This window comes from Erinaceus europaeus, chromosome 12, assembly GCF_950295315.1.
Source record: "Erinaceus europaeus chromosome 12, mEriEur2.1, whole genome shotgun sequence".
In the NCBI taxonomy this organism is placed as follows: domain Eukaryota; kingdom Metazoa; phylum Chordata; class Mammalia; order Eulipotyphla; family Erinaceidae; genus Erinaceus; species Erinaceus europaeus.
The window spans coordinates 90,200,197-90,224,990 of NC_080173.1; the positions used below are offsets into that span (position 1 = coordinate 90,200,197).

General features: G+C 41.6%; 1 protein-coding gene across 1 annotated transcript in view; it reads left to right on the plus strand.

Moving 5' to 3' along the window:
* The window catches only part of DNAH9 (dynein axonemal heavy chain 9), a 340,864-nt gene that overhangs the window by 135,397 nt on the left and 180,673 nt on the right, over nt 1-24,794 (plus strand). The window contains exons 31-36 of the mRNA XM_007522773.3: nt 905-1,192; nt 10,828-11,038; nt 12,941-13,068; nt 14,914-15,022; nt 17,697-17,844; nt 23,532-23,706. Of these exons, the coding sequence (XP_007522835.2) occupies nt 905-1,192; nt 10,828-11,038; nt 12,941-13,068; nt 14,914-15,022; nt 17,697-17,844; nt 23,532-23,706 (1,059 nt within the window). The remainder of the gene's footprint in view (nt 1-904; nt 1,193-10,827; nt 11,039-12,940; nt 13,069-14,913; nt 15,023-17,696; nt 17,845-23,531; nt 23,707-24,794) is intronic.

Here is a 24,794-nt window from a genome sequence, read left to right on the forward strand (position 1 = left end):
TATGGCGCTCTCCTTAATAACTTACTACCCTCTAAACATACAAGTTGTTGCCTGATAAATGTAAACGTGGTTATATGTATGAGCATGTGAAATAGCTCACTTGGATACTGTGATCTGCGTTGCCAGGTTTAGCCTGGTCCCTATTGCATAGACTGAAGCTTGGTGCTGTGGTGTCTCTCTCTCTCTCTCCCTTACTCTCTATTTCTCCCTCTCTCTTTCTTTCTCCCTGCCTCTCTGTCTACCTAAAAAGAGAAAAAGAAGAAGTGGTTTGTGGGGCTGAGCTTCACTGACGGGAGACAGACGACCCGCGACTCATGGTTGAGCTGTAGGCAGTATCTTTTTATTCAAGCAGAATGCAGCACAATCTAAGCCAAGCTAGGCTAAGCTAAACTAATATACTTGCCAAGTAGGGTGTAAACAGGATGTGATGTAGAGAGTATGGAGAGAAAAGTGACTGGTGGTAAAAATCAGGGTATGATAAGGAGAGGAGGCGGAGCAAAAACACATCATGAACCAGTGGGGATTAAACCAATGCCCTGCAGTGGTTATGTAAATAGAATACAGTGCTAAGCAGGGGGGATTAAACCAAATGAAACAGAAGGGGTTTTTAGAAGCAGAATTAGAAGCATACCAACAGTGGTTCTGTGTAGTCATCCCCAGCCCCACTGTATGTCCTGTGTCTTCTTTGTTGTTATTACAAACAATGGCAGAAAGTAAACAAAACTAAGAAGGAGGATTCCATGATAATGATCTTCTAAATCATGAATTCTTTCCCATGTCTCTACTCTGGTCTTGGAGATGACCTAACCTTCATATCATAGCTATGGTTTCATAGACACTAACCTCAACATAAGGTGTTCTGCACCCCATAAACTCTCGAATAAACTACACTTCTTCCCAACAGGATCACTATGACTGGGGATTGAGGGCTATTAAGTCCGTCCTGGTGGTGGCAGGATCCCTGAAGCGAGGAGATCCTGACCGGCCGGAGGACCAAGTCTTAATGCGCTCATTGAGAGATTTCAACATCCCCAAGATTGTGACTGATGATATGCCCGTTTTCATGGGCCTGATTGGGGATCTCTTTCCTGCCCTGGATGTCCCTCGAAGGAGAGACCTCAACTTTGAAGCGTTGGTTAGGAAGGCCATAGTGGATTTGAAGCTCCAGGCTGAGGATAACTTTGTGCTCAAGGTACACTTGATTTTTCCCTCCCAATATGTCTTTCTTAATCCTTGTCTTGGTGGCTGGGTTGCACTTCATGCTTCCCTAAATGGTTACCTTAGATGTAGACATATATATATATATATATATATATATATAGTAATATTTTAGTTCTTCTCAATGAATCTATTGTGGCTTCCATGATGAGGAATGTATGATGTGGATAAAAAAGAGTGATAGAATATCAACCATATCCAGTACTTTATATATTATTATAAAGGCACAACAATGATATAATGTGGAGGCCATGTTAGTTCATGTGTATTTTTCTGAGCTTGTAAGTATTTGAAAGTCAGTGGGTTAGCTTTGTTACAGTGAAAGGAAAAGTCTTAGGGTGGTAGTGATAGGCACTTTTAATCTTTTGTGAAGATGTTATATTACAAGGCAGATCACTGGTGGAATTAAAAGTCCAAATCAGCTGATCTTGAGAAGGGAAGGTAATTCTTTCTTTTTTAAAATTTTTATTTATAAAATGGAAACACTTGTCAAGACTATAGGATAAGAGGGGCACACCACCTCCCAACACCACCTCCATCCCCTCCCCTGATACCCTTCCTATTCTTTAACCCTCTGGGAGTATGGACCCAAGGTCACCATGGATTACAAAAGGTGGAAGGTCTGGCTTCTGTAATTGCTTCCCTGCTGAACATGGTCATTGACAGGTCGATCTGTACTCCTATCCTGCCTCTCTCTTTCCCTAGTGGGGAAGAGCTTTGAGGAAACAGGGCTCCAGGACACATTGGTGGGGTCGTCTGCCCAGGGAAATCTGATTGGCATCATGGTATCATCTGGAACCTGGTGGCTAAAAGAAGAGTTAACATATAAAGCCAAACAAATTGTTGACTAATCATGAACATAAAGGCTGAAATATTGCAGATGAAGATTTAGGGTCTCTGTTTTGGAAATAGCTAGTAGTTCTATTTCAGGTATATTCCAAAGGTCCCATGACTTTATTAGTTTTTGCCTGAGCCTGACATATGATATGCAGGTGGACCCAGGTTTTTGTCTGGGGAAATGATGTCATGGCTGGAAAAAGGGCTAGAAAGCTGGATCAGGGAAGGGAGTAGCTCCCAAATATGGGAAAAGTATATAAATATTGTTGACTGTAGACCCCACTGATTTGCTCTGGGGCCCATATGAGAATGGAAGGTAATTCTTTTTTTTTTTAATTTTTTATTTATAAAAAGGAAACATTGACAAAACCATAGGATAAGAGGGGTACAACTTCACACAATTCCCACCACCAGACTGCCATATGCCATCCCCTCCACTGATAGCTTTCCTATTCTTTAACCCTCTGGGAGTATGGACCCAAGATCCTTAGGGGATGCAGAAGGTTGAAGGTCTGGCTTCTGAATTGCTTCCCTGCTGAACATGGGCATTGACAGGTCGATCCATACTCCCAGCCTGTCTCTCTCTTTCCCTAGTGGGGAAGGGCTGTGGGGAAGCAGAGCTCCAAGTCACATGGTGGGGTTATCTATCCAGGGAAGTCTGATCACATCCTGCTAGCATCTGGAACCTGGTGGCTGAAAAGAGAGTTAATATACAAAGACAAACAAGTTGTTGAACAATCAAGGGAAGGTAATTCTATGAAGGTTATCTGGGTATCCCAGTATAATCACAAGGTTAATTGTGAGACTAGGAGGCAGGAGAGTCAGTGTCAGAATGACCCTGTCAGAGACTCATTCAGTTATTTTTAACTTTAAATATAGAGAAAGGGGCTTGAGCCTGGGCATCTGGGCAACCTCCAGAAGCTACAAAAGGCATGAAAATATTCTACCCTGGGGTTTTCTAAAGAAGCTACATTTTTTAACACCTTAATTTTAGTCCCTCGAGACTCATTTTCAACTTCTGATGCCAAGATTGTATGATAATAGAAAAATATATATATATTTCACAATAAAATTTGACATTAAGAAAAAACTCTAAAATGAGTGCAAGAATAACCAGTTTTATGGCTACCTGGAAGCTGATACTGTTTTCTGGAGTGGCTCAAGAACAAGTAAAGACATTTCCCCATTCTGTTAGAATAGTGACTAAGCAAAAAAGGCACCATCTACTGGAAATCTGCTACAACTAGTGTTGTCTCTCTTTGAAATGAATATACCCATGACCTGTCTCTTGAAAAAGGAAGCATAAGCCCTGGATTTAAGGCTCCTAAGAAGTGATCAAAAGCTTTAGTGACTAAACTATATTTTCATTGGCAACGAGAGACTCTGCTGACAGTTTGGGGCTTTTGAATACAAAAATCCTAAATATTTTGAGTGCTCTGCCCCAATCCTATTGTTCCATCATTTTCCCATTTTTCACTATGAAAGATTTCGGAAGGTGATGTTTCCAGGATGCATAAGTACTGTGACAGCAGGAGGGCTGACTGGTGGTGCACCTGGTAGGGCGCACACGTTACAGTGCACAGGGACTCAGGTTCCAGCCCCCTGCTCTCACCTGCATGGGGAAAGCTTTGCGAGTGGTGAAGCAGGGCTGCGGGTTTCCCTGTCCTTCTTTCTGTCTTCCACTTCCCTCTTGATTGCTGACTGTCTGTCTGTATTCAATAAATAAATAAAGGTAATAAAAACACACACACACACACACACACACACACACACTAGGAGTGCCTACATGCAAACATCTACACCTTGATGCAGGAGAAGACAGATACCACAAAAGAAGATTCTGGAGTACAGAGACATGGCCTTTTTTTTTTTTTTTTTCTTTCTGTCTCCAGGCCTATTGCTGGGGCTCGGTGCCTGCACTATGAATCCACTGCTCCTGAAGGCCATTTTTCTCTTTTGTTGCCCTTGTTCTTTATCATTGTAGTTATTACTGCTGTCATTGTTGGATAAGACGGAGAAGTTGAGAGAGGAGGAGAAGACAGAGAAAGGGAGAGAACAATAGACATCTGCAGACCTGCTTCACCACTTGAGAAGCGACCCACCAGTAGGTGGGGAACCGGAGGCTCATGCTGGTCCTTGCACTTTGCGCTAGGTGTACTTAACCCAGTGTGCTACCACCCAACCCCCTATGGTCAGTTTTTTTTACTGGCACAATCATTCACTCAGCGATTATGTGAACATCACTTTAAAATTCATAAGAATTTTTGTGCTTTTTTTTTTATATTGTATATTTCATATAATCCCCACAACCCTTCAGGCAGGCATAAGAGAGGTACTCTACAGCAAATAAAAATGGAACACTCTTACTTCTCCAAGATATTCCTATTCCATGGGAGAAAAAGTACTCCCACTTGAAGAACTTGCACACTTGGGGACCAGGCTGTTTCTCCATCTCAGAAGGCGTTTCCCCCACACAACACTTGGATGAGTAGTGATTTTAAAGCCCAGTTAGATATAGATAGAATGGTGTGTCCCCTTTCATCCCTAGGATTCAAAATTATAGAAAAATCAAAACCACCAATTGTCCATTGAAACTATCACTGCTGTCAGTTTCTCCGTCTCTACCACCAATCCTTGTCCTCCCTAGTTCAGTTGTTCAAATGTTCAAGATAGTGACTGGCAAGATTTGTGTGTGTGTGTGTGTGTGTGTGTGTCTGTGTGTGTGTGTGTGTGCGCGCGCACGCAAAGCTTTATTGGAGGGGGAGCAGTTCAGTGTTATTAAGAGAGGGGTCAGGTGATGGCACACCTGGGTGAGGGCATAGGTTACCATGTGCGAAGACCTGGGTTCAAACCCCCAGCCCCCAAATTCAGGAGAGAAACTTCACAAGTGGATAAATGGTAATTCAAGTCAGTCTCTCTCTCTTTCCATATATATATTTCCCTCCTAATTTCTTTCTGTCCTATCAAATTAAAAAATAATGGACAAATATTAAATATAGTAAAAAGTTGATTAAGGATAGAAAAAAAGTTATTAGGGTGATACAGACAAAGAGATTGGATGAAAAAAACTCAAAAGTTAATTAATGCCAGTCTAAGGGTATTATTTCCTCTTGAAGTTATTCTTCTCAGGGGAACTCCTAGTCTACAGTTGAGTTTAATCCTGTGAAGCTCTTAAAATAAAGAGCAATGGAACTGATGTCTTAGAAGATCAGTCTACATCTTCCTAGACTCCACAGGGACCTGTTGAGATTTTATGGCCCTCCTCAACCTAACATTTTCCCCCACTCAAAATATTTCTGTTCTTTCTTTATATTTGTCACTTGACCCACATTTTGTTTTCATCTTTATCTTCGTTTTTTTAAAGTAACATATCTCTGATCCTCTGAAACTATAGGTGCTGTCTACTAAAAGCCTCTTGGAATATATAGTGTTTTCTATACACTTTTCTATTTTCTTTTTGGTGGACTTTTTTTTAATTTCTTTATTGGGAGATCAATGTTTTTCAGTCGACAGTAAATACAATAGTTTGTACATGCATAAAATTTCTCATATTTCCCCACTGCAATACAACCCCCACTAGGTCCTCTGGCATACTGTTCCAGGCCCTGAACTTCCAGACTCTTTTACTTTAGTGCAATGCACCAACTCCAGTTCAAGTTCTGCTTAGTGTTTTTTTTTTTTTTTATCTTGTTTTTCAACTTCGGAATGTGAATGAAATCATCCTATATTCATCCTTCTGTTTCTGACTTACTTCACTTAATAATGATTTCTTCAAGCTCCATCCAAGATGGGCTAAAAGCAGTGAAATAATCATTTTTACTCTGAAAATGTCCAATAGTTCTAGTTTATCTATCTCTTCATTTAGCTCCTTCATTTCTTTATTGATTTTCTGCCTGGATGATCTGTCAAGTTGAGAGAGTGGGGTGTTGAAGTCCCCTATTATCACTGTGTTGCTGTTATTATATTGCGGTAGCTCTTTCAGTAGATGTTTGATGTATTTAGATGGCATCTCCTTGGGTGCATTCTATACACTTTCCATTTGTACTATCCACTTAAATTTTTGAGAGTTAGTTCATGAAAAATACCCTAGTGAGGCTTCAGTATGAGATGGAATTCTGGGATCCTTTAAAATGATAGCATACCCTTTCTTCATTAATAAAATAAAAGTAACCCCATATATATGTGGAAACTGGGGAGGGAATAGTACAATAAATTTCTAGAATAATGTTAAGAAAATGAGTGTGAGTTGACAGATGAAGCAAACCAGAGGGGCCAGAATACTCTTGTGAAAGTGTTTCAGGGTAAAAGGAGGCAGAAGGTGGCCGGCCTGCCAAGCAAAACCCTGCAGAAGCTTTTATCTTGATCTCTGTAGTAACAGGGAGTAGGAATAATAAATAACTGAAATTAGCCAGAGGGAGCATTATTAAGTCTGTCCTGTAATTCTACTACCACCCTCACTTCTCTCCCATCTCCCCATGCTAGTCCCCAACTTCCAAGAACCCAGACTATTTGCAGCCTGGCATTTAACATAAAACCCAAATGAAGAGTTGAAGGGGACTGAGTAAACTCTGGGGAAAACTAGGATCCTCTTAGGGTATTAGCAACCCCATTTAAAGCATTCTTCTTACATCTTGGTCCAAAGTCCTACCATCTGCTTACTTATACACAAATGAAAGGGGGGAAATTCTGGTCATCTCAGCCTTCCAGCAATTGACAGAACTCATACTAACTTCCTTTATTTATTTTATTTTATTTTATTTTGGTGGAGACACAAAGAAATTATGAGGGGAGGAAGAGATAGAGAGAGAGGCAAAGAGACACCCATCGCATGACTTCACCCCTTATGAAGCTTTCCTCCTGCAGGTTCCTAACTTCCTTTAAAACACAGTACAACTTATTATTTAAACCTGATGCTTTCTAGATACAGGGGGGAAAAAAAACATGAGAGACAAAACAGACTTACACATACCAAAACTCATTTCAGTGAAAACAAGAATGAGAACATTTTTGACCATTATGGTCAATATCCTTGAGGAAAGTAATATCTATAGCAGAAAAATGAAGGTATCTAGAAAACAAGAATGAATTTCTATTTTAAAGAAATATCAGAAAATTACAAAGAGCCATTTGAAATGCAAAAGTGTTATCACTGGTAGTACACAGAATTCCATGAGAGGATTAGAAGTCAAGAAATCTAGATTAAAATTAATGTGTACGTGTGCATATATACAATAAAATACAATAAAATGTGAATGTAACAAATTGCAATACATACTCAAAGACAAAGAGCAATAATAAATTCACTTTCTTTCCATCATGTTGGATGGGTCTTGAAGGAATCATGTTAATTGAAATAAGTCGGGCAGAGAAGATGAATGTGGGATGATCTCACTCTTGGATACAAGTTGAGAAGTAAGAACAGAATGGGGAAGCACAAAGTAGAACTTGGACTGGGTTTGGGGTATTAGACCAAAGGACTCTAGGGAGGTGGGAATGGGCTTTCAGGGCCTGGTACGTAATGATGGAGGAAGACCTAGACTGGAGTTGAGAATATTTTTGCAGAAAACTAAGAAATTTTCCACATATCTAGTAGCTGTGTTTACTGAAAGCCATTTATTTCCTCCATCCCCCATAAAAATATTTTTAAAAAGATTAAATCACTAATAAAATTTTAAAAACAGATTTAGGAACTAAGACATGTAACATTTCTTTTAATGTAGAGAAAGGAAAGCACTTTAAAATGTCATGAGAAAAAAAACTGTCTTAATTTCTGTTTATGTGACATGATTGATCAATATATTGGATGTCAGAAGAGTCTTCAGGCCAGGCAGTAGTGCAGGTTAAGTGTGCATGGTACAAAGTACAAGGATCCCGGTTTGAGTCCCTGGCTCCCCACATGCGGGGGGCAGGAGGGGTTGCTTCACAAGTGGTGAAGTAGGTCTTCAGGTGTCTGTCTCTCTTCATCTCTCTATCTTCCTCTCCTCTCTCAATTTCTCTCTGCCCTATTAAATAAAATATGAGAGGAAAAAGTGGTCGTCAGGAGCAGTGAATTTGTAGTGCAGGTTCCAAGCCCCAGCAATAACCCTGGAGGCAAAAAAAAAAAAGAAGAAAAGAGTATTCACTGAGCCTCAGATTTATGAGTAGACTAACCAGTGTGATGTCATCACAGAGAACACAGCTTTCTTCCATAGTGGAAAATACCTACAGTCATAAAAATGTAAGCCACTATTAGTCTTCAGCCCTTAGGATCATAGAAGATACAGAATGTCTAAGTAGAAATGCATAAAAGAATGTAAACATTATCTAACACGGCAACATAAAAGTATTATCTATCTGAAACATGATAGAAAATAGAAGAAGGAACAGTAGAAGGGAGGGCAGACATATTTATTTATTTATCTTACAAAAGATATTGTTAAAAGTCAATGGATTCATAGCAGTCAGAGAGTAGAAATAACCCATCCATTGGCTAATAAGTGCATAAACAAAAGTGGTATGCTTTTACTATGGTATTTTATTCAACTATAAAGAGAAATGAACTGTTATATGTTACAGCATGAAAGACATTTTAAGTGAAATAAGTTATTCTAAAATATCACATATTTGTGAAATCTCTAGAATAGTCAAATCTACAAAGACAGGACATTTCTCAGGGGCTGCATCGAAGTGAGATAAGGGTTGTGAGATGGAAAGTAACTATTAATGGTTATGGATTTTCCTTTATGGTGAGAAAAATGTTCTTGAACTGACAAGTGGTAATGATTATACAATCCTGTGAAAATGCTAACAGACATTTAACATTTAACAGAACTGCTTCCAGTTCCATCTATTCTGTCCCAAAGAACACACGTTTGTCTTTTTAATTTGCCAAATAATACTCCATTGAATGTATGTTCCATAACTTCTTTATTCAGTCATCTGTCCATGGGTATTTAGTCACTTCCATATTTTGGCCACTGTGAATAATGCAGCTATAAACAAGGAGGAGTATATGTCTTTTAAGTGTTCTCATGACTTTTGGATAAGTATCTAAGACAGATATTGCTAGATCTTAAAGTAGTTCCAATTGTATTTTTTTTCCTACAGAGTACTGATCAGCTCTGGCTTATGGTGGTGCAGTGGGGGTAGGGGGAATTGAACTTTGGAGCCTCAGGCATGAGAGTCTCTTTGTAGAACCATTATGCTATCTACCCCTACCCATTTGTGTTTATTTTAGAATTCTCCATACTGTTCTCCATAATGGCTGCACCAGTTTGCATGTCCGTCAGTAGTGTAACGGAGTTCCCCTTCTCTTTTCGAAATTTATTTTTATTTTATATATTTATTTTGCCAGTGCCTACACTAAAATCCATTGCTCCTGGTGACCATTTTTCCTTTTTTTTTTTTTTTATTGTATGGAACAGAGAGAAGTTTAGATAGGAGGGGAGATAGAGAAGGAGAAAGACAAAGAGAAAGAAGAACCTGCTTTGCCACTTGTGAAGCATACCCCACCCCACCACCCCCCCACGCAAATGGGGAACAGGGGATCAAATCCAGATCCTTATGCAGGTCCTTGCACTTTGTACTATGTGTACTTAACCGGGTACACAGCATGCCCTTCACCCCATCCCCCCGTGTTCCCCTTCTCTATTTCCTTGCCAATATTTATCATTTCCTCTCTTGTTGTTATAAGCCATTCTCTTACCTTCTCCTAGGTATGAAAGGGAGTCTTAGTGCGTCAATTCTTGGTTCTAGCCTCCTCAAGTCAGAGGCTGGGCAGTGATGCACCTGGTTAAGTCCACGTGTTACCATGCACAAGGACCCAGGTTCAAGTCCCCAGTCCTCACCTGCAGCGGGGAAAGCTTCACAAGTGGTGAAACAGGGCTACAGGTGGCTCTCTGTCTCTGTGCCTTTCTATTCCCCTTCCCTCTCAATTTCTCTCTGTCTATTAAATTAAATAAGCAAAGTTTTTTTTTTTTTAAAAAAAAACCTCCTCAAGTCATCTGGTAAACCGTGTCATGCCCAGTCACACAATGCATCTTTTGTTGTTGTTATCTCTTCTTTGACTATCTTTGCTACTTGTTTTTTTGGACACACTTCTGCTCATTCTTGAAGCCCCAGTTCAAATGCCCTCTCCTCTATGAGGTCTTCTTACTCTCTTTCCCTGGACAGAATTAGTTGTTTCTTACTGTTTCCATAGTATCTGATAAGCACTTCAACTAGTACTTATCACCTTACATAATAAAATCTGTCAATCTGGGGCCAGGTGGTGGTGCACGTAGGTGAACTCACATGTTACAGTGCACAAGGACCCAGGTTTGATCCCTTAGTCCCTACCTGCAGGGGGAAAGCTTCACAAGTGGTGAAGTAGTGTGCAGGTGTCTCTGTGCCTCTCTCCTTCTCTATCACTCCCTTCCCTCTCAATTTCTACCTGTCTCTATCCAATAAATAAATAAAGATAATTAAAAAAAAGATTTCCCTTTAAAAAAATAAAATCTGTCAATCTATGACTTCCTTTTCATCAGATTAGGAAATCATCTAGAGGGTAGAAGAGACACCTCTGACTCTCCTTTACCTGGGTAGATGCTCTAGAACTTAGTGGGTGAATAATAATTTAATGACTGAATTATGACCAACAAGTCCTGTTGCCCCTATGTCTAAGCACTTCATCAGATCTTGCAAAGAGTAACAACTGGAGACATCAAGTCTCACTTCCGACACCAGACTGACTCCCGGAAGAGCAGGTGGTATGGGAAACTGTACCCCCTTCAGCTGACTTTCCTGTCTCTCAAGGTAGTCCAGCTGGAAGAGCTCCTGGCAGTGAGGCACTCTGTGTTCGTGGTGGGCAGTGCTGGTACTGGCAAGTCCCAGGTGTTGAGGTCTTTGCACAAGACCTATCAGATCATGAAGCTTCGCCCTGTCTGGACTGACCTCAATCCCAAAGCAGTGACAAATGACGAACTGTTTGGCATCATCAATCCAGCCACACGAGAATGGAAGGATGGTAAAATCAGGATACCGGGACCCTGGGCAGTGACACACTGGGCTAAGCACACATAGTACTAAGTGTAAGGATCCTGGTTTGAGCTCCCGCCTCCCCACCTGAAGGGCGGTAGCTTCATAAACAGTGAAGCAGGTCTGCAGATGTCTCTCTTCTCTATCTTCCCCCACTCCTCTCAATTTCTCTCTGTCCTATCCAAAATATTTTTTTAAAAAAATGGCCACAGGAGTAGTGCATTCACAGTGCAGGCACTGAACCCCAGTGATAACCTGGAGGCAAAAAAAAGTAAGAGCAGAATACCCCAGGGGAAATAGCCAACATCCTCGGAGTCCCTTAAGCAAGCTTGGATATGGTAGGGGGTAAACTACAGAAGATGGAACATTAAACTGATCTTTTTGAGGTTTAAAAAAAAAAAAAAAAGGAGAGACAGTGCCAGGTGCTGGTACACTTGGTTAAGCATATATATCACAGTGCACAAGGACCTGGGTTCAAGCCCCTGGTCCCCACCTGAAGGGGGAAAGCTTCACAAATGGTGAGGCAAGGCTGAAGCTGTCTCTCTGTCTCTTTCCTTCTCTTCCCTCTCCCCTCTCAATTTCTCTCTATCTCTATCCAACAATAAATAATAAAAACTAAAAAGAATCTATTAAAAAAAAAAGGAGAGACCAATTTAACTTGGAGCAGAGTCTCAACCCTTCAGCTATTCAATCTCCTTTGAGACTTCTTTCACTGCACCTTGAGAGAAGGCACTTAAAAGCAGGGCACCACTCCTGAAACTTCCCCCACTGCAGGTGGAGACTGGGACCTTGAACCAGGTTCTTCACACATGTGTGAGATCAGCCAGAAAGATAGATCCTACCAGGTGCTCCACTGCCTGGTCCTGTTAAAGTTAAAATTTTCTTACAAAAAAAAAAAAAAATTAGACTGGAGACAGAAAGTCATCATGGACATTCAAATTCTTGGTGGAGTAAGTCATAAAGACAGATCAGAGCTGGCATTTACATTTAAAACCTCTTTCCAGATGCTGTGCGAATAGAAGACTGTATTAATAGAAAGGGGCTTGGTCTAGAGGGACAGCTCAGCATTAGAGCAGAGAATTTTTTCTCTTTTTCTTATTTATTTATTAATTTATTTATTTTTATATTACACAATTACATGTCGACAGGGGTTTGAAGCCACACCATTCCCACCACCAGAGTTCTGAATCTCCACTCTTCCCACTGCAATCCACCACCTTAGTTCCCCTAAGGTTGTAGGCATGGGCCAACCATCATCTCTACAACTATCTGCCCACATTTATACATAGTTGCCCCTCCTTTTTTTAATTCAATCCTCTCTTTCTCTCTAAGCCACTCATGACATCATAACTACCTCCATATGTCCCTCTTCTTTCCCTTCTCTCTCTCTGGATGCTGATGGAGCTGGAGTGCAGAGTCCTCTCATCTTCATCCTATCACGTCTCCCCCACTGGGAGTATGGATCTAGGTTGTTTATGGGGAGCAGAAGGTAGGAGTTCTGGCTTCTGTAGGTACTTCTTCAGTGAACATGGGCATTGACAGGTCGATCAATATCCCCAGCCTGTTTCTATCTTTCCCTGGTGGGTCCAGGACACATTGATGAGGTCTTCTAGAGCAGAGAATTTGCATGTCTGTGAGGTCCAAGTTTTGATCTCCAGTGTAGCCTTATGGTAGAACTGAGCAGTATTCTGGGTTCTCTTCCTCTGTCATTCTCTCATATAAATAATGCTTAAAATATAGGAGGGGGAGGGGGAGGGGAAGGGGAAGGAAGAGGGAGAGAGAGAGGGAGAGAGAGAGGGAGAGAGAGAGGGAGAGAGAGAGGGAGAGAGAGAGGGAGAGAGAGAAGCTTGTTGATGAAATGGAAAAATAAGATATCCATGGTTCCTTTCAGGATTGTTCTCTTCCATCATGCGGGAACTCACAAACATCACTCATGATGGACCCAAGTGGATTTTGCTGGATGGTGACATAGATCCAATGTGGATTGAATCTCTGAATACTGTCATGGATGACAACAAGGTATCAAGGGGAGGGGAGAGAAAAGTCCCATCTATTCCCAAATCTTCTGAGAAATCTGCCCCCCCCCAGCCTATCAGGCCTTTTGAAAAATCTCAACTCTACACAAAAACTAAGTTGGTATAAGGAACGACTACTAGTGTCTTTAGAGATTCTTCCAGCTTTCTGAAAATATAATTGATATAAGTTTAAGTTTAAGGTGCACAGTGATTTGAAATATATGTTGTGAAATGATTGCCTTATCATACTAATTAACATCTCCATTCTCTCACATAATTACCTTTTTATTTTCCTCTGGAAGTAAGATTTTTTTTTTTGTTGTCTCCAGAACTTCACTATTCCACACCAATCCTTTTAGATAGAAAAAGAGAGACACAGCCCACTAGAAATGGACCTACCCTATAAGCCAAAAACTTCTTTCCAAGGGAGGTTAGCTAATAGAAACAAGATTACCTGTCCAAAGAAAGCTATTTATGGGGACCAGGTGGTGGCACACCTAGTTGAGCGCACGTTACAATGCACAAGGACCCAGGTTTGAGTCCCCGGTCCCCACCTGCAGGGGGAAATCTTCACGAGTGGTGAAGCAGGGCTGCAGGTTTCTCTCTGTCTCTCTTCCTCTCTATCCCCCCTTCCCTCTTGATTTCTGGCAGTCTCTATCCAATAAATAAATAAAAATATTTTTTTAAAAAGTTAAAAAGAAGGCTATGTATACCTGTGTTTATAGCAACACCTTTTGAGATAGCCCAAAGTTGGAAGCAACCCAGATAGCCAATGCCAGATGAAGGGCTAAGAAAATCATATATACATAATAGGATACTGCCCAGCATTAACAGTGCCTCATCTTGGATGGAGTCTGAAGAACTTACGTGAAGTGAGATAAACCAAAAAGAAAAGGGGAAATCCTGGTGATCTCATTTATATATGGAACTTAAGAAACAAGGACAGAAGGGAAAAATGCAAAGTGAAACTTGAATTGGATATAGTGTATTGCATCAAACATGTATGAAATCATTGAAATAAATCTATGCTCTCCCCGAGGGACAGTTTGATTTTTTAAAAAATTGTAATTACATGAAGTCTAAATTTATTTCCTTTAATAATCTTATCACTCCAATGTGATGGTGTAGTTCATTCAAATATTTGACATCAACCACAGAAGGAAAGAGGGAACATTGCAGAAAATGTCTTCCTTCTCTAGAAAGAAGGAAAAAAAACACATCTGTCCGAGGTTGAATGAATCATGTTAAGTGAGATCAGCCAGAAAGAGAATGATGAATATGGGATGATCTCACTCACAGACAGAAGTTGGAAAACAAGATCAGGAGGGAAAACACTAAGCAGAACTTGAACTGGAGTTGGTGTATTGCACCAAAGTAAAAGACTCTGGGTTAAAGGAGGAGGATTCAGGTCCTGGAACATGATAACAGAGGAGGGGACCTAGTGGGGGTTGAATTGTTATACGGAAAACTTGAGAAAAGTTACATATGTACAAACTACTGGATTTTACTGTTGACTATATACCATTAATCCTCCAATAGAGAAATTTTTTATTTTAAGAGATTATTTTATTTTATTTATAAAAAGGAAACACTGACAAAACCATAAAATAAGAGGGGTACAACTCCACACACTTCGCACCACCAGAAATCTGTATCCCATCCCTTTCCCTCCTTCCCCCCTCCAGAAAGAAGGAAAGAAAGAAAGAAAGAAAGAGAGAAAGAAAGAAAGAAAACGAAAGAAAGAAAGAAAGAAGGAAAAATTCTGTCCAAGTAAACCGTCAAGTCTCCACCAGATGGCTCTGTGTCTTAACTCCTTCCAACTCGATGGGTCTCTCCATGTTCTTCACAGGTGCTGACCCTGGCGAGCAATGAGAGAATCCCTCTGAATCCCACAATGAGGCTCCTCTTTGAGATCAGCCACTTGCGAACTGCCACACCAGCCACTGTCTCTAGAGCAGGTATGGCCCAAGAAAGGGAAAGGATGCTTAGATGAAAGAGATGCCTCTAGCTTTGCAAATCATGTTACTGGCTCTGGAGCCAACCTAACAGAAGCCAGACATCAGTCACCTGAACTCTGGCCCAATTCTCAGTACTCTTCTTTTTACTTTATTTTTTTATTTTATTTATTTATTTATTTATAAAAAGGAAACATTGGCAAAACCATAGGATAAGAGGGGTACAACTCCACACAATTCCCACCACCAGAACTCCGTATTGCATCCCCTCCCCTGATAGCTTTCCTATTCTTTATCCCTCTGGGAGTATGGACCCAAGGTCATTGTGGGATGCAGAAGGTGGAAGGTCTGGCTTCTGTAATTGCTTCCCTGCTGAACATGGGTGTTGACAGGTTGATCCATACTCTCAGCCTGCTTCTCTCTTTCCCTAGTAGGGTGAGGCTCTGGGGAATTGGAGCTCCAGGACACATTTGGTGGGGTTGTCCTCAGTACTCTTAAGGCTAGATTTATGTGGTTTTCTTAGTTGAGAAGTGTTTTAATAATGGGAATGGAAATGGTGTCAGCAGGATAACGGGGCTCTACACACAAATATCTGGAAGTAGGCTCCCTTTGAGTCAGTTCTAGCCCCCATATCCTTGGAAATGGACAAACAGTAACATTACAATGTTCTACAATATCCTAGTGTGGAAAAGAAAGCTTAATTTTCTCCGATCTTGGGGTTAATTTGTCATCGGGGACTAGAAAGCTAGTGAGTTTGTTTGCTTTCAGCCATATCAGATTCCCTTTCATGGACTTATGCTATGATTAGTGGACATGACTCAGAATTGTCTTTTTCCCTCAGTTTAAATTTCCTAGGACTGTTGGACCAACTCACCTCATAGTAGTAACATTTTATTATTTTTTTTCTTTGTTTCTTTGATGCGACAGAAATTGAAAGAGGAAAGGGAGGTAGAGAGTAAGAAGGGGGGACAAGTGGTGGTGCACCAAATGATTGCAGATAGTATCATGGACAAGGAACCAGGTCTATGCCCCTGCTCCCCACCTGCAGAAGGGAGACTTCATGAGTGATGAAATAGTGCTGCAGGTGTCTCTCTCCCTGTCTATATCCTCCTCCCCCTCTCAATTTATCTCTGTCCTATCTAATAAAAAGGAAAGAAGAGAGGCCAGGTAGTGGTGCACTTGGTTGAGTGCACATGTTACAATGTTCAAGGACCCAGGTTCAAGCCCCAAGTTCCCACTTGCAGGGGGGAAAGATTCGGGAGCGGTGAAGCAGGGCTGCAGATGACTCTCTGTTGCTCTCCCACCCTATCTCCCTTCCTCTCGATTTATGGTTGTCTCTACCAAATGAATACAAGATAATAAAAATCAAAATACAAAAGGAAAAGTATAAGAAAAAAGTATTTTAAAAAAGAAAAATATAAGGGAAAGAGAGAGAGAGAGAGAGAGCCAGAGACACCTGCAACACTGCTTTACTGTTTATAAAGCTTCCCCTGCAGCTGGGGACCAGAGGCCCAAACCAGGTCACTGTACACTGTAATCTGTGTTCAACACAGTGTGTCACAGCCCAGCCCCACATCTGGTGGCATTTAGACAACAGAAACATATGCTCTTGTGGTTCTGGCATAAAAGTATATGGCATCTGAAATGAAAATATTATACCAGGTGTATTCCCTCTGAAGGGCCTTAGGGAGAATTCTTTTACTTATCTATTTACTTATTTATTTATTCATTTATTTATTTATAAAATGGCAACACCGACAAGACCATAGGATAAGAGGGTACAATTCCCACCACCAGAGCTCTATATTCTCATCCCCTCCCCTGATAGCTTTCCTATTCTTTAACCCTCTGGGAGTATGGACCCAGAGTCATTATGGGGTGCAGAAGGTGGAAGGTCTGGCTTCTGTAATTGCTTCCCTGATGAACATGGGCATTGACAGGTTGATCCATACTCCCAGCCTGTCTCTCTCTTTCCCTAGTGGGGCAGGGCACTGGAATAGTGGGGGTCCCTAACACATCGGTGGGGTCATCTGCTCAGGGAAGTCAGGTTGGCACCATGGTAGCATCTGGAACCTGGTGGCTGAAAAAGAGTTAACATATAAAGCAGAACAAATTGTTGAGTAATCGTGAACCTGAAGGCTGGACTATTGCAGATGAAGATTTGGGGTCTCCATTTTGGAAATAGCTGGTAGGTCTGTTTTAGGTATATTCCAAAGGGCCCGTGACTATACTAGTTTTTGCCTTAGCCTGACCTCTGATATGCAGGTGGACCCAGGTTATGGTCTGGAGAGATTGCATTGTCAGGTTAGGTATTCTTTCATTTATGGTTCCATTACCACACTTTTCACTACCATCTTCACGTGGTTGTCTTCTCTATGTGTCTGTCCTCTTCTGTCTGTTGTCAGGACACTTGTAGATATCCCATTCCAGTAATTCAGAATAATCTCATGTCAGCATCCTTAATTACATTAGCATAAACACTTTTTCCAAATAAGGTCCCATCACAGATCCATGGGGTTAGAATTTTTTTTTTTCAAACCTCAGCAAGGTCTTTTTTTTTTTTTTTCCTGTTTAATATCCATTTTCTGTAAATTTTCTACCCAGAGGAAAGCTCTGGGTGAAGACTATAGTGACATCTTATGGACAACTCATTGAACAATATTCCCTATTTTCCCAGGGATACTGTACATCAACCCAGCAGACCTGGGCTGGAATCCTCCGGTGAGCAGCTGGATTGACAAGAGGGAGATCCAGACAGAAAGAGCCAACTTAACCATTCTGTTTGACAAGTATCTTCCAACCTGCCTAGACACACTCAGAACCAGGTAGGCCAAGTAACAAAGAAGGTAACAAATTAAAGCAGCGAGAGAGAGAGCTTACTGATTCCTGCCAATGTGCTGACCTGTCCCCAGAATCAATGTCTCTAGAGCACTCTGCTCCAGGCACAATAAACAGAATTAGAAGCATACATGAAAATGGCCACGGAATGCTTATTTTCAGTTCAGGTAATGTCAGTTGTGACGAGGAGGAAAGATAGAGGAGATCCAGAGCAGAGAGGGAACACAATTCTTTATTCGCACGGGCACCTCAGAGTTGGGTGAGAGCGCAGTGGTTCGGGCCACATGGAGCTAGCCAAAATGGCTGCCTCGCAAAGCAACCTTCCCTGCATCTAATCACGGAAGTGAAAAGCGGGCAAGAGAGAGGGGGCAGAAGAAGAGGGGCTTTATAGGGCAAAAACCGGGAGTGACAAGCCAGGACAGGACTGGTTAGGAAGGGCACTTCGAGAATATCATATTAACTCTCGCGGGAACTGGCACTAGCCTGAGGGGACAACGTGGCGGAACAGGTGCTCCGAGAATGTCCCAACTCTTGCGGGAATTGGCACTAGCCTGAGGGGACATCTGCACAGCAAGGTAAGAAATAGAATGAGGAGAAAGATTTGAAGAGCCTCTCATAAGCATCACGTGACATATCAGGAAACGGTCATATGTTACCATATCAGATTATAGTCCTGAGACTTTTGAAGCAAGAAACTGGCCCTCCTACAAACCACAGCTAGGCCAGATCAGCAGGCCAAGAGGTGAAGATGGCACCTGTCAGGAACATGTATTGTTGACTTCTTGTTCCTGTCTGTGTGATCATGTCACAGATAATGCCGAGAGTTGACTACAAGTGATTTAGTCAGCTCTGCCCTGGTGAACTCTGAAAGTTCACTTTTCCTCTTAGTGACTGACAAAAGTCAAAGCAACAAGCTCTCATCAGTTCTTCTTACTCAAAAGTATTTGTCTACAGAGAAAGGCTTAAACGTTTGGAATATACGTTGTTCTAATCTTTTGACTCTGTTGGATGCATCATTCTGTGAAATTGACATACAGCCCAATGGTTCAGCCAGCCACACTTATCCATCAGAGGTTGTTATTGTGAAGGTGACAGGAAGATTGCATTTCCTGGAAATCCAAGTCCATCACTCAAATGATCCTAGGTTCCTTATTGAATGGTGTGTCACACATAAGAGTTGGGGAGTTGTTCACTAGTATAGAGAAAAAGGTGAAAGAAGAACTTCCTTTCTTCTGTAAAGGTGGCCAGGCCCAGACCTCTTCCTCATAAGATCCATCAACCTGAAAATGAAGTTTATAGCATCAAAATCTGAGTTACAACTGCATAGCTGACATAGTGACATATACAATCAAATGCCTATTAATTTTTATTTTGTAATTGTATGTAGTTTCTGAGACTGTAGAAGTCGCTCGGTAGTAGAGTACTTGCCTTTCAAGTCTCTGGAGCTCCCCAGGACAGCAAAAAAGACAAACGAGTCAGAATTCCACAAAGGGTGGAGCAATACATTGTGGACTCTCTTTCTCACTCCATATATAACACTCAGTGATAGAGTACGTGCTATGAGATTCTATGTTCAGTATCCAGAACTGCAAACAAACTAAAAGATAGGTGTCAAGTGAAATCTATCACACACTGCTAAGGTCTGCTTTCAGCTTTTCTTCCAGCTCTCCTCCAGTGAAAGAGAAGGAGTCTTCCTCTACTCTTTCTACCCATCATCCTCTTACTAGCTGTAGTTTCTAACCCCTCTGGACTTAAGAGAGACAGTAAGAAGACAGTGCATGGCAAGAAATGGCCCAGTGACTGGGACCACCAGAGCCTTAGTTAGTTACCCTTAATGTGCCGGATTTGGACATCTTACTATTCAGCTGTGGAAGCATTTAGGAATTACTTGAATTATTCTCTAGCACTAGAAATCTTTGGTCACTTGAAATGAGCAAATGCGTCGAGCCACATCAGTTCTGTACAAAACTCATGTGAACCACCCCAGTCTTGCATGCTAATTTCTGGTCTGTCATGTACCTCCACCTGGCTATTCTATACCCTTGAAAGGACAGGGAGTTCAGGATGTAAACCTCCCACAAGACTGTCTTTATGCTGTCTGGAATCTCAAGTTTGGAGTTATCAGAGTAACTAGAACCTTTTAAATTAGTCCCTTGTGAAACAGTGAGCCAGAGATGATTCCTTTTTGATATTCTCTTACATATCAAAGAAATAAAGGGGGGTTAGCATAGTGGTTATGCATAAAGACTTTCATGCCTGAAGCTCCAAAGTCACAGGTTCAAGTCTCTCACACCACCTGAAGCCGGAGCTGAGTAGTGCTGGTATGGGGGTGGGGGAACAGAAGAGAAAAGAAAGAAAAAGGAAGAAGAAAGAAAAGCCTACTTGTTTTCCTCAGGATATTTACAATTCATACATAGACTATTAAACAGTTTTTATGCATTTATTTATTTATACTCTTTTTTGCCCTTGTTTTATTGTTGTAGTTATTATTGTCATCATTGTTGGATAGGACAGAGAGAAATGCAGAGAGGAGGGGAAGACAGAGAGGGGGAGAGAAAGAGAGACACCTGCAGACCTGCTTCACCACCTGTGAATCGACTCCCCTGCAGGTGGGGAGCCGGGGGCTCGAATCCTTACTCCGGTCCCCGCACTTTGCGCCACGTGCTATTAAACAGCTTTTTCGCACTGCTGTAAGGATTGCAACTAGAATTAAATCAGAAACACAAAACACTGCCGAGAAAATGCCAAGAATGCTGTGGAATCCTGGCCTGTTGACTTAGAAATCGTCTACTGTAAAATAAGCAAAAAGCATTTATTTGAGCACAAGGGCCATGATTCCAGTTCACAACAAGGGATAATTCAAGGTATGTTCCACGAGAGTCAGGAAACGGGGAAGCTTCAGAGGAAGTTACTTGCTTGCAACTTGGCTTGGTTGGCAGGAGCCTTCAGGTAGATCATTACAGCACGAGAAAATTCAGTAAGAACCAGTCAGTGGCCCTTTGTTTCTTTTCTAATCACCAAGAAAGAGAATATGGGAGGGGGGGCAGGTGGTGGCTCACCGAGTTAAGTGCACGTAGTAGCGTAAGGATCCTGGTCCGAGCCTCTGGCTCCCCACCTGTAAGGGGGTCGAATCACAAGTGGTGAAGCAGGGTCTGCAGGTGTCTCTCTTTCTCTCCCCTTTTCTATCTCTCACTCCACTCTCAATTTCTCTCTGTCCTATTCAAAAAATCGAAAAAAAAAAAATGGTTTCAGGAGCTGTGAATTCGTAGTGGTAGCACTGAGCCCCAGTGATAACCCTGGAGACAAATAAATAAATAAATAAATAAATAAATGAGAGAGAATACAGGAAGTTATTTTTTTCATACTCACCCATTAGGAAAAATCAGTGAATTTGTTATCTCTGTAGTTGCTGTTAAGAAGATAAGGAGTTGGGGGTCGGGTGGCAGCACACCGGATTAAGCGCACTTAGTACAAAGTGCGAGGACTGGCTCAGGATTCCGGTTCAAGCTTCCGGCTCCCCACCTGCAGGGGGGTCACTTCACAAGTGGTGAAGCAGGTCTGCAGGTTCTCCCCTCTCTGTCTACTCTCCTCTTTCGATTTCTCTGTCCTATCCAACAATGGCAACAATAACAATAACGACAACAAAATGGGAAGGGTTGGCCTCCAGGAGGAGTGGATTCATAGTGCAGGCACTGAGTCCCAGCCATAATACTGGAGGCAAAAAAGAAGAAGAAGGAGGAGGAGGAGGAGGAGGAAAGAAGAAGAAGTAGAAGAAAGAGAAGGAGAAGAAGAAGAAAGAGAAGAAAAAGAAGGAGGAGGAGGAGGAGAAGATAAGGAGTTCATTCAAGCTGCATGCTGCTCCCTCAGAACTTTTTTTTTCTTTTTTTTTTTTTTGTCTCCAGGGTTATTGCTGGAACTCATGAATCCACTGCTCCTGGTGTCCATATTTTCCCATTGTTTATGTTGGATAGGACAGAGAGCAGCTAAGAGAAGAGAGGAAGACAGATAGACACCTACAGACCTGCTTCACCACTTGTGAGGCGACTCCTTCCAGGTGGGGAGCCCGGGGCTTGAACGAAGATCCTTGCCAGGTCCTTACACTTTGTACTATGTGCAGTTAATCCGGTGCACTCACTCTCTGCCCCCAGAACTCATAACACGGAGTTCAGAGGTAAGATGGGATGTCTTTGACTCAAAGTAGGTTCCACAAGCCCAGGATGGATATATGACTTTTAAAAGTTGATGGTGGGAGTCGGGCTGTAGCGCAGCAGGTTAAGCGCAGGTGGCGCAAAGCGCAAGGACCGGCGTAAGGATCCCAGTTCAAGCCCCCAGCTCCCCACCTGCAGGGGAGTCGCATCACAAGCGGTAAAGCAGGTCTGCAGGTGTCTATCTTTCTCTCCCCCTCTGTCTTCCCCTCCTCTCTCCATTTCTCTCTGTCCTATCCAACAACAATGACATCAATGGTGACTACAACCATAAAACAGCAAGGGCAACAAAAGGGACTAAATAAATTTTAAAAATAAATAAATAAATAAATAAAGTTGATGGTATTGCTTATCTTATAGCAGTAGTCTCTCACTTTCTGTGGTCTGTAGATCATCTTTTCATGGGAGATGGCCATGTGGACAGGTATGCAAGAAGACCAAGTGTTTCGGTGCAGTGTACTTTGTGTGTGTACATGGTAAGATGAGAGTGTATTCACAGATATGAGTGAGTGTGTGTGTGTGTGTGTGTGTGTGTGTGTGTGTGTGTGTGTGTGTTACATGTTCATATATTCCTGTTCCTTTGTATCTCTCTTGGCATCTGCATTTTATTCAAACTTTCCAAGTCAGGATTAAAAGTACAAAAACCAAGCCAGATCGAAGTCATCACAGATGAGTTTTCAGAAGAGGAACTCCATCAGTAAATCACAGCTGTGTAAAATAGCCATGTGGCTCAGCCAGTTCTGTTCCCAGAGAAGACTGAGCATCAAAGAATTAAGTTTCTAGCGTGCTTTTAATTGCAGGACCATCTCTAAGAAGAAGGACTCGAAGGCCGAGCCAGCCTTAGAATTGAGCTCATTCTGTAAAAAGTGATGAAACTGCAAGATAGGAACTTGTTTTGTTGCAGCTATCTATATTCACCAGGGACTGAGAGGGTATCAGCAGTGTTCAGGAAATAGAAGAAATAGTTGGATGGTATCCAGTGAAATAGAAATGAAGAGAGGAAGAGAAAAGCTACTCAGGAGGGCTCCAGGCAAAGGGAGTTGATCCCCAAATATCTGAGGAGTGCAAAGGCTTAATAGTACCATGGTCCTTTGTAATTTCCAATAGTTGGCCAAATCATGAGTCCACTGATGTGAAATGGGTTCCACAACAGTTCCACAATGCCCCGTGGGTGAAAAAAAGAAATAGGCTGGGAGTATGGGTCAACCTGCCAATGTCCGTGTCCAGCGGAGAAGCAATTACAGAAGCCAGACCTCCCACTTTCTGCACTCCATAAAGAAATTTGGTCTATACTCCTCCCAGAGGGATAAAGAATAAGGAAGCTTCCAATGGAGGGAATGGGATATGGGATTCTGGTGGTGGGAACTGTATGGAAGTATACCCCTGTTCTCTTATAAACTTGTTAATAATGATTAAATTACTAATATTTTTTAACTCCACATTTTATAGCATGTCTGGTCTCTCTGCAGATTTAAGAAGATAATTCCAATTCCAGAGCAGAGCATGGTCCAAATGTTGTGCCACCTCCTTGAGTGTCTGCTCACCAAAGAAGATATTCCTCCAGATTGCCCCAAGGAGATCTATGAACTTTATTTTGTGTTTGCTGCCATCTGGGCTTTTGGTGGAGCAATGGTCCAAGATCAGGTAAGAGGTTATGCTGAAGTTAACACTTTATGCAAATCCACAGAGGAAAAATTGGAACCTCCAGGAAGGAATTGGAAGATGAAACAACTAAATGTTGAAATTAACACAAAACATCAAACTACATGTATCGTTTTCTATCCATTGCTCTGCTAAAGACATCACTCTCTATAGAAGGATCTCATGGTGTAAACAGAAGAGATCAGACTATATTTGGAGTTAGTGAATATATCCCTGGTTTCCAGGATATTTGTGATGGTTTGAGTTTGAACAAGTGTTCATTGCTCTGCTTTCCAAGGTTATATGTTCTATGGAAGCTTGAGTAGGGTGAATTCCTTTATCCTTCTAAATTTCTTCCATAACAGACTTGTCCAGCTCTGTGTCAAGCAAAAGTTAACCTTCATTTCTCCATGCCTCTGAAATGCAGAGTTCTACATGGGAGGTAGGAATACAGGCCTATTGGTATCTAGGGATAGGGAACCAAACTTAAGGGACCAGGTGTGGTGCACCTGGTTGAGCATACATGTTACAGTGCTCAAGGACCCAGGTTCGATCCTCTGCAGAGGGAAAACTTTTCAAGTGGTGAAGCAGGGCTACAGGTGTCTCTCTTTCTCTCTCCCTCTCTATCTCCCCTACCCTCTCAATTTCTGGCTGTCTCTAACCAATAATTAAAGATAATTTTTAAAAAATTTAAAAATAGACTTAATCTGTTTTTTAAAAAAAAGGAAACCAAACTTATAATTACCTTTCATGCTGTTGACTGCTAACATTTCACGTAGTTGGCTGGAGGTAGGGTAGCTGCTGGCTTGTAGTAACTGTATATATTATTTCCTAACCTTTCTTACATGTCTAGACCTTTTGATCAAGAAAAAGAGGTATTTTATCTTAAAAAATATATAGTCAATATTATGCAGATATGGCTTTTCCACTGACTCTAGCTATTAAGCAGTATCTTACAGAGATTAAGAAAGTGGACTCTAGATTTGAAATGGAACTCTGTGACTTATTATCTAGGGGTACCTAGACAGTAACAGTCTTTATCTAACTTATTCAGCCTATATTCCAAAGGATCTGAATGTGATGACAGTGAA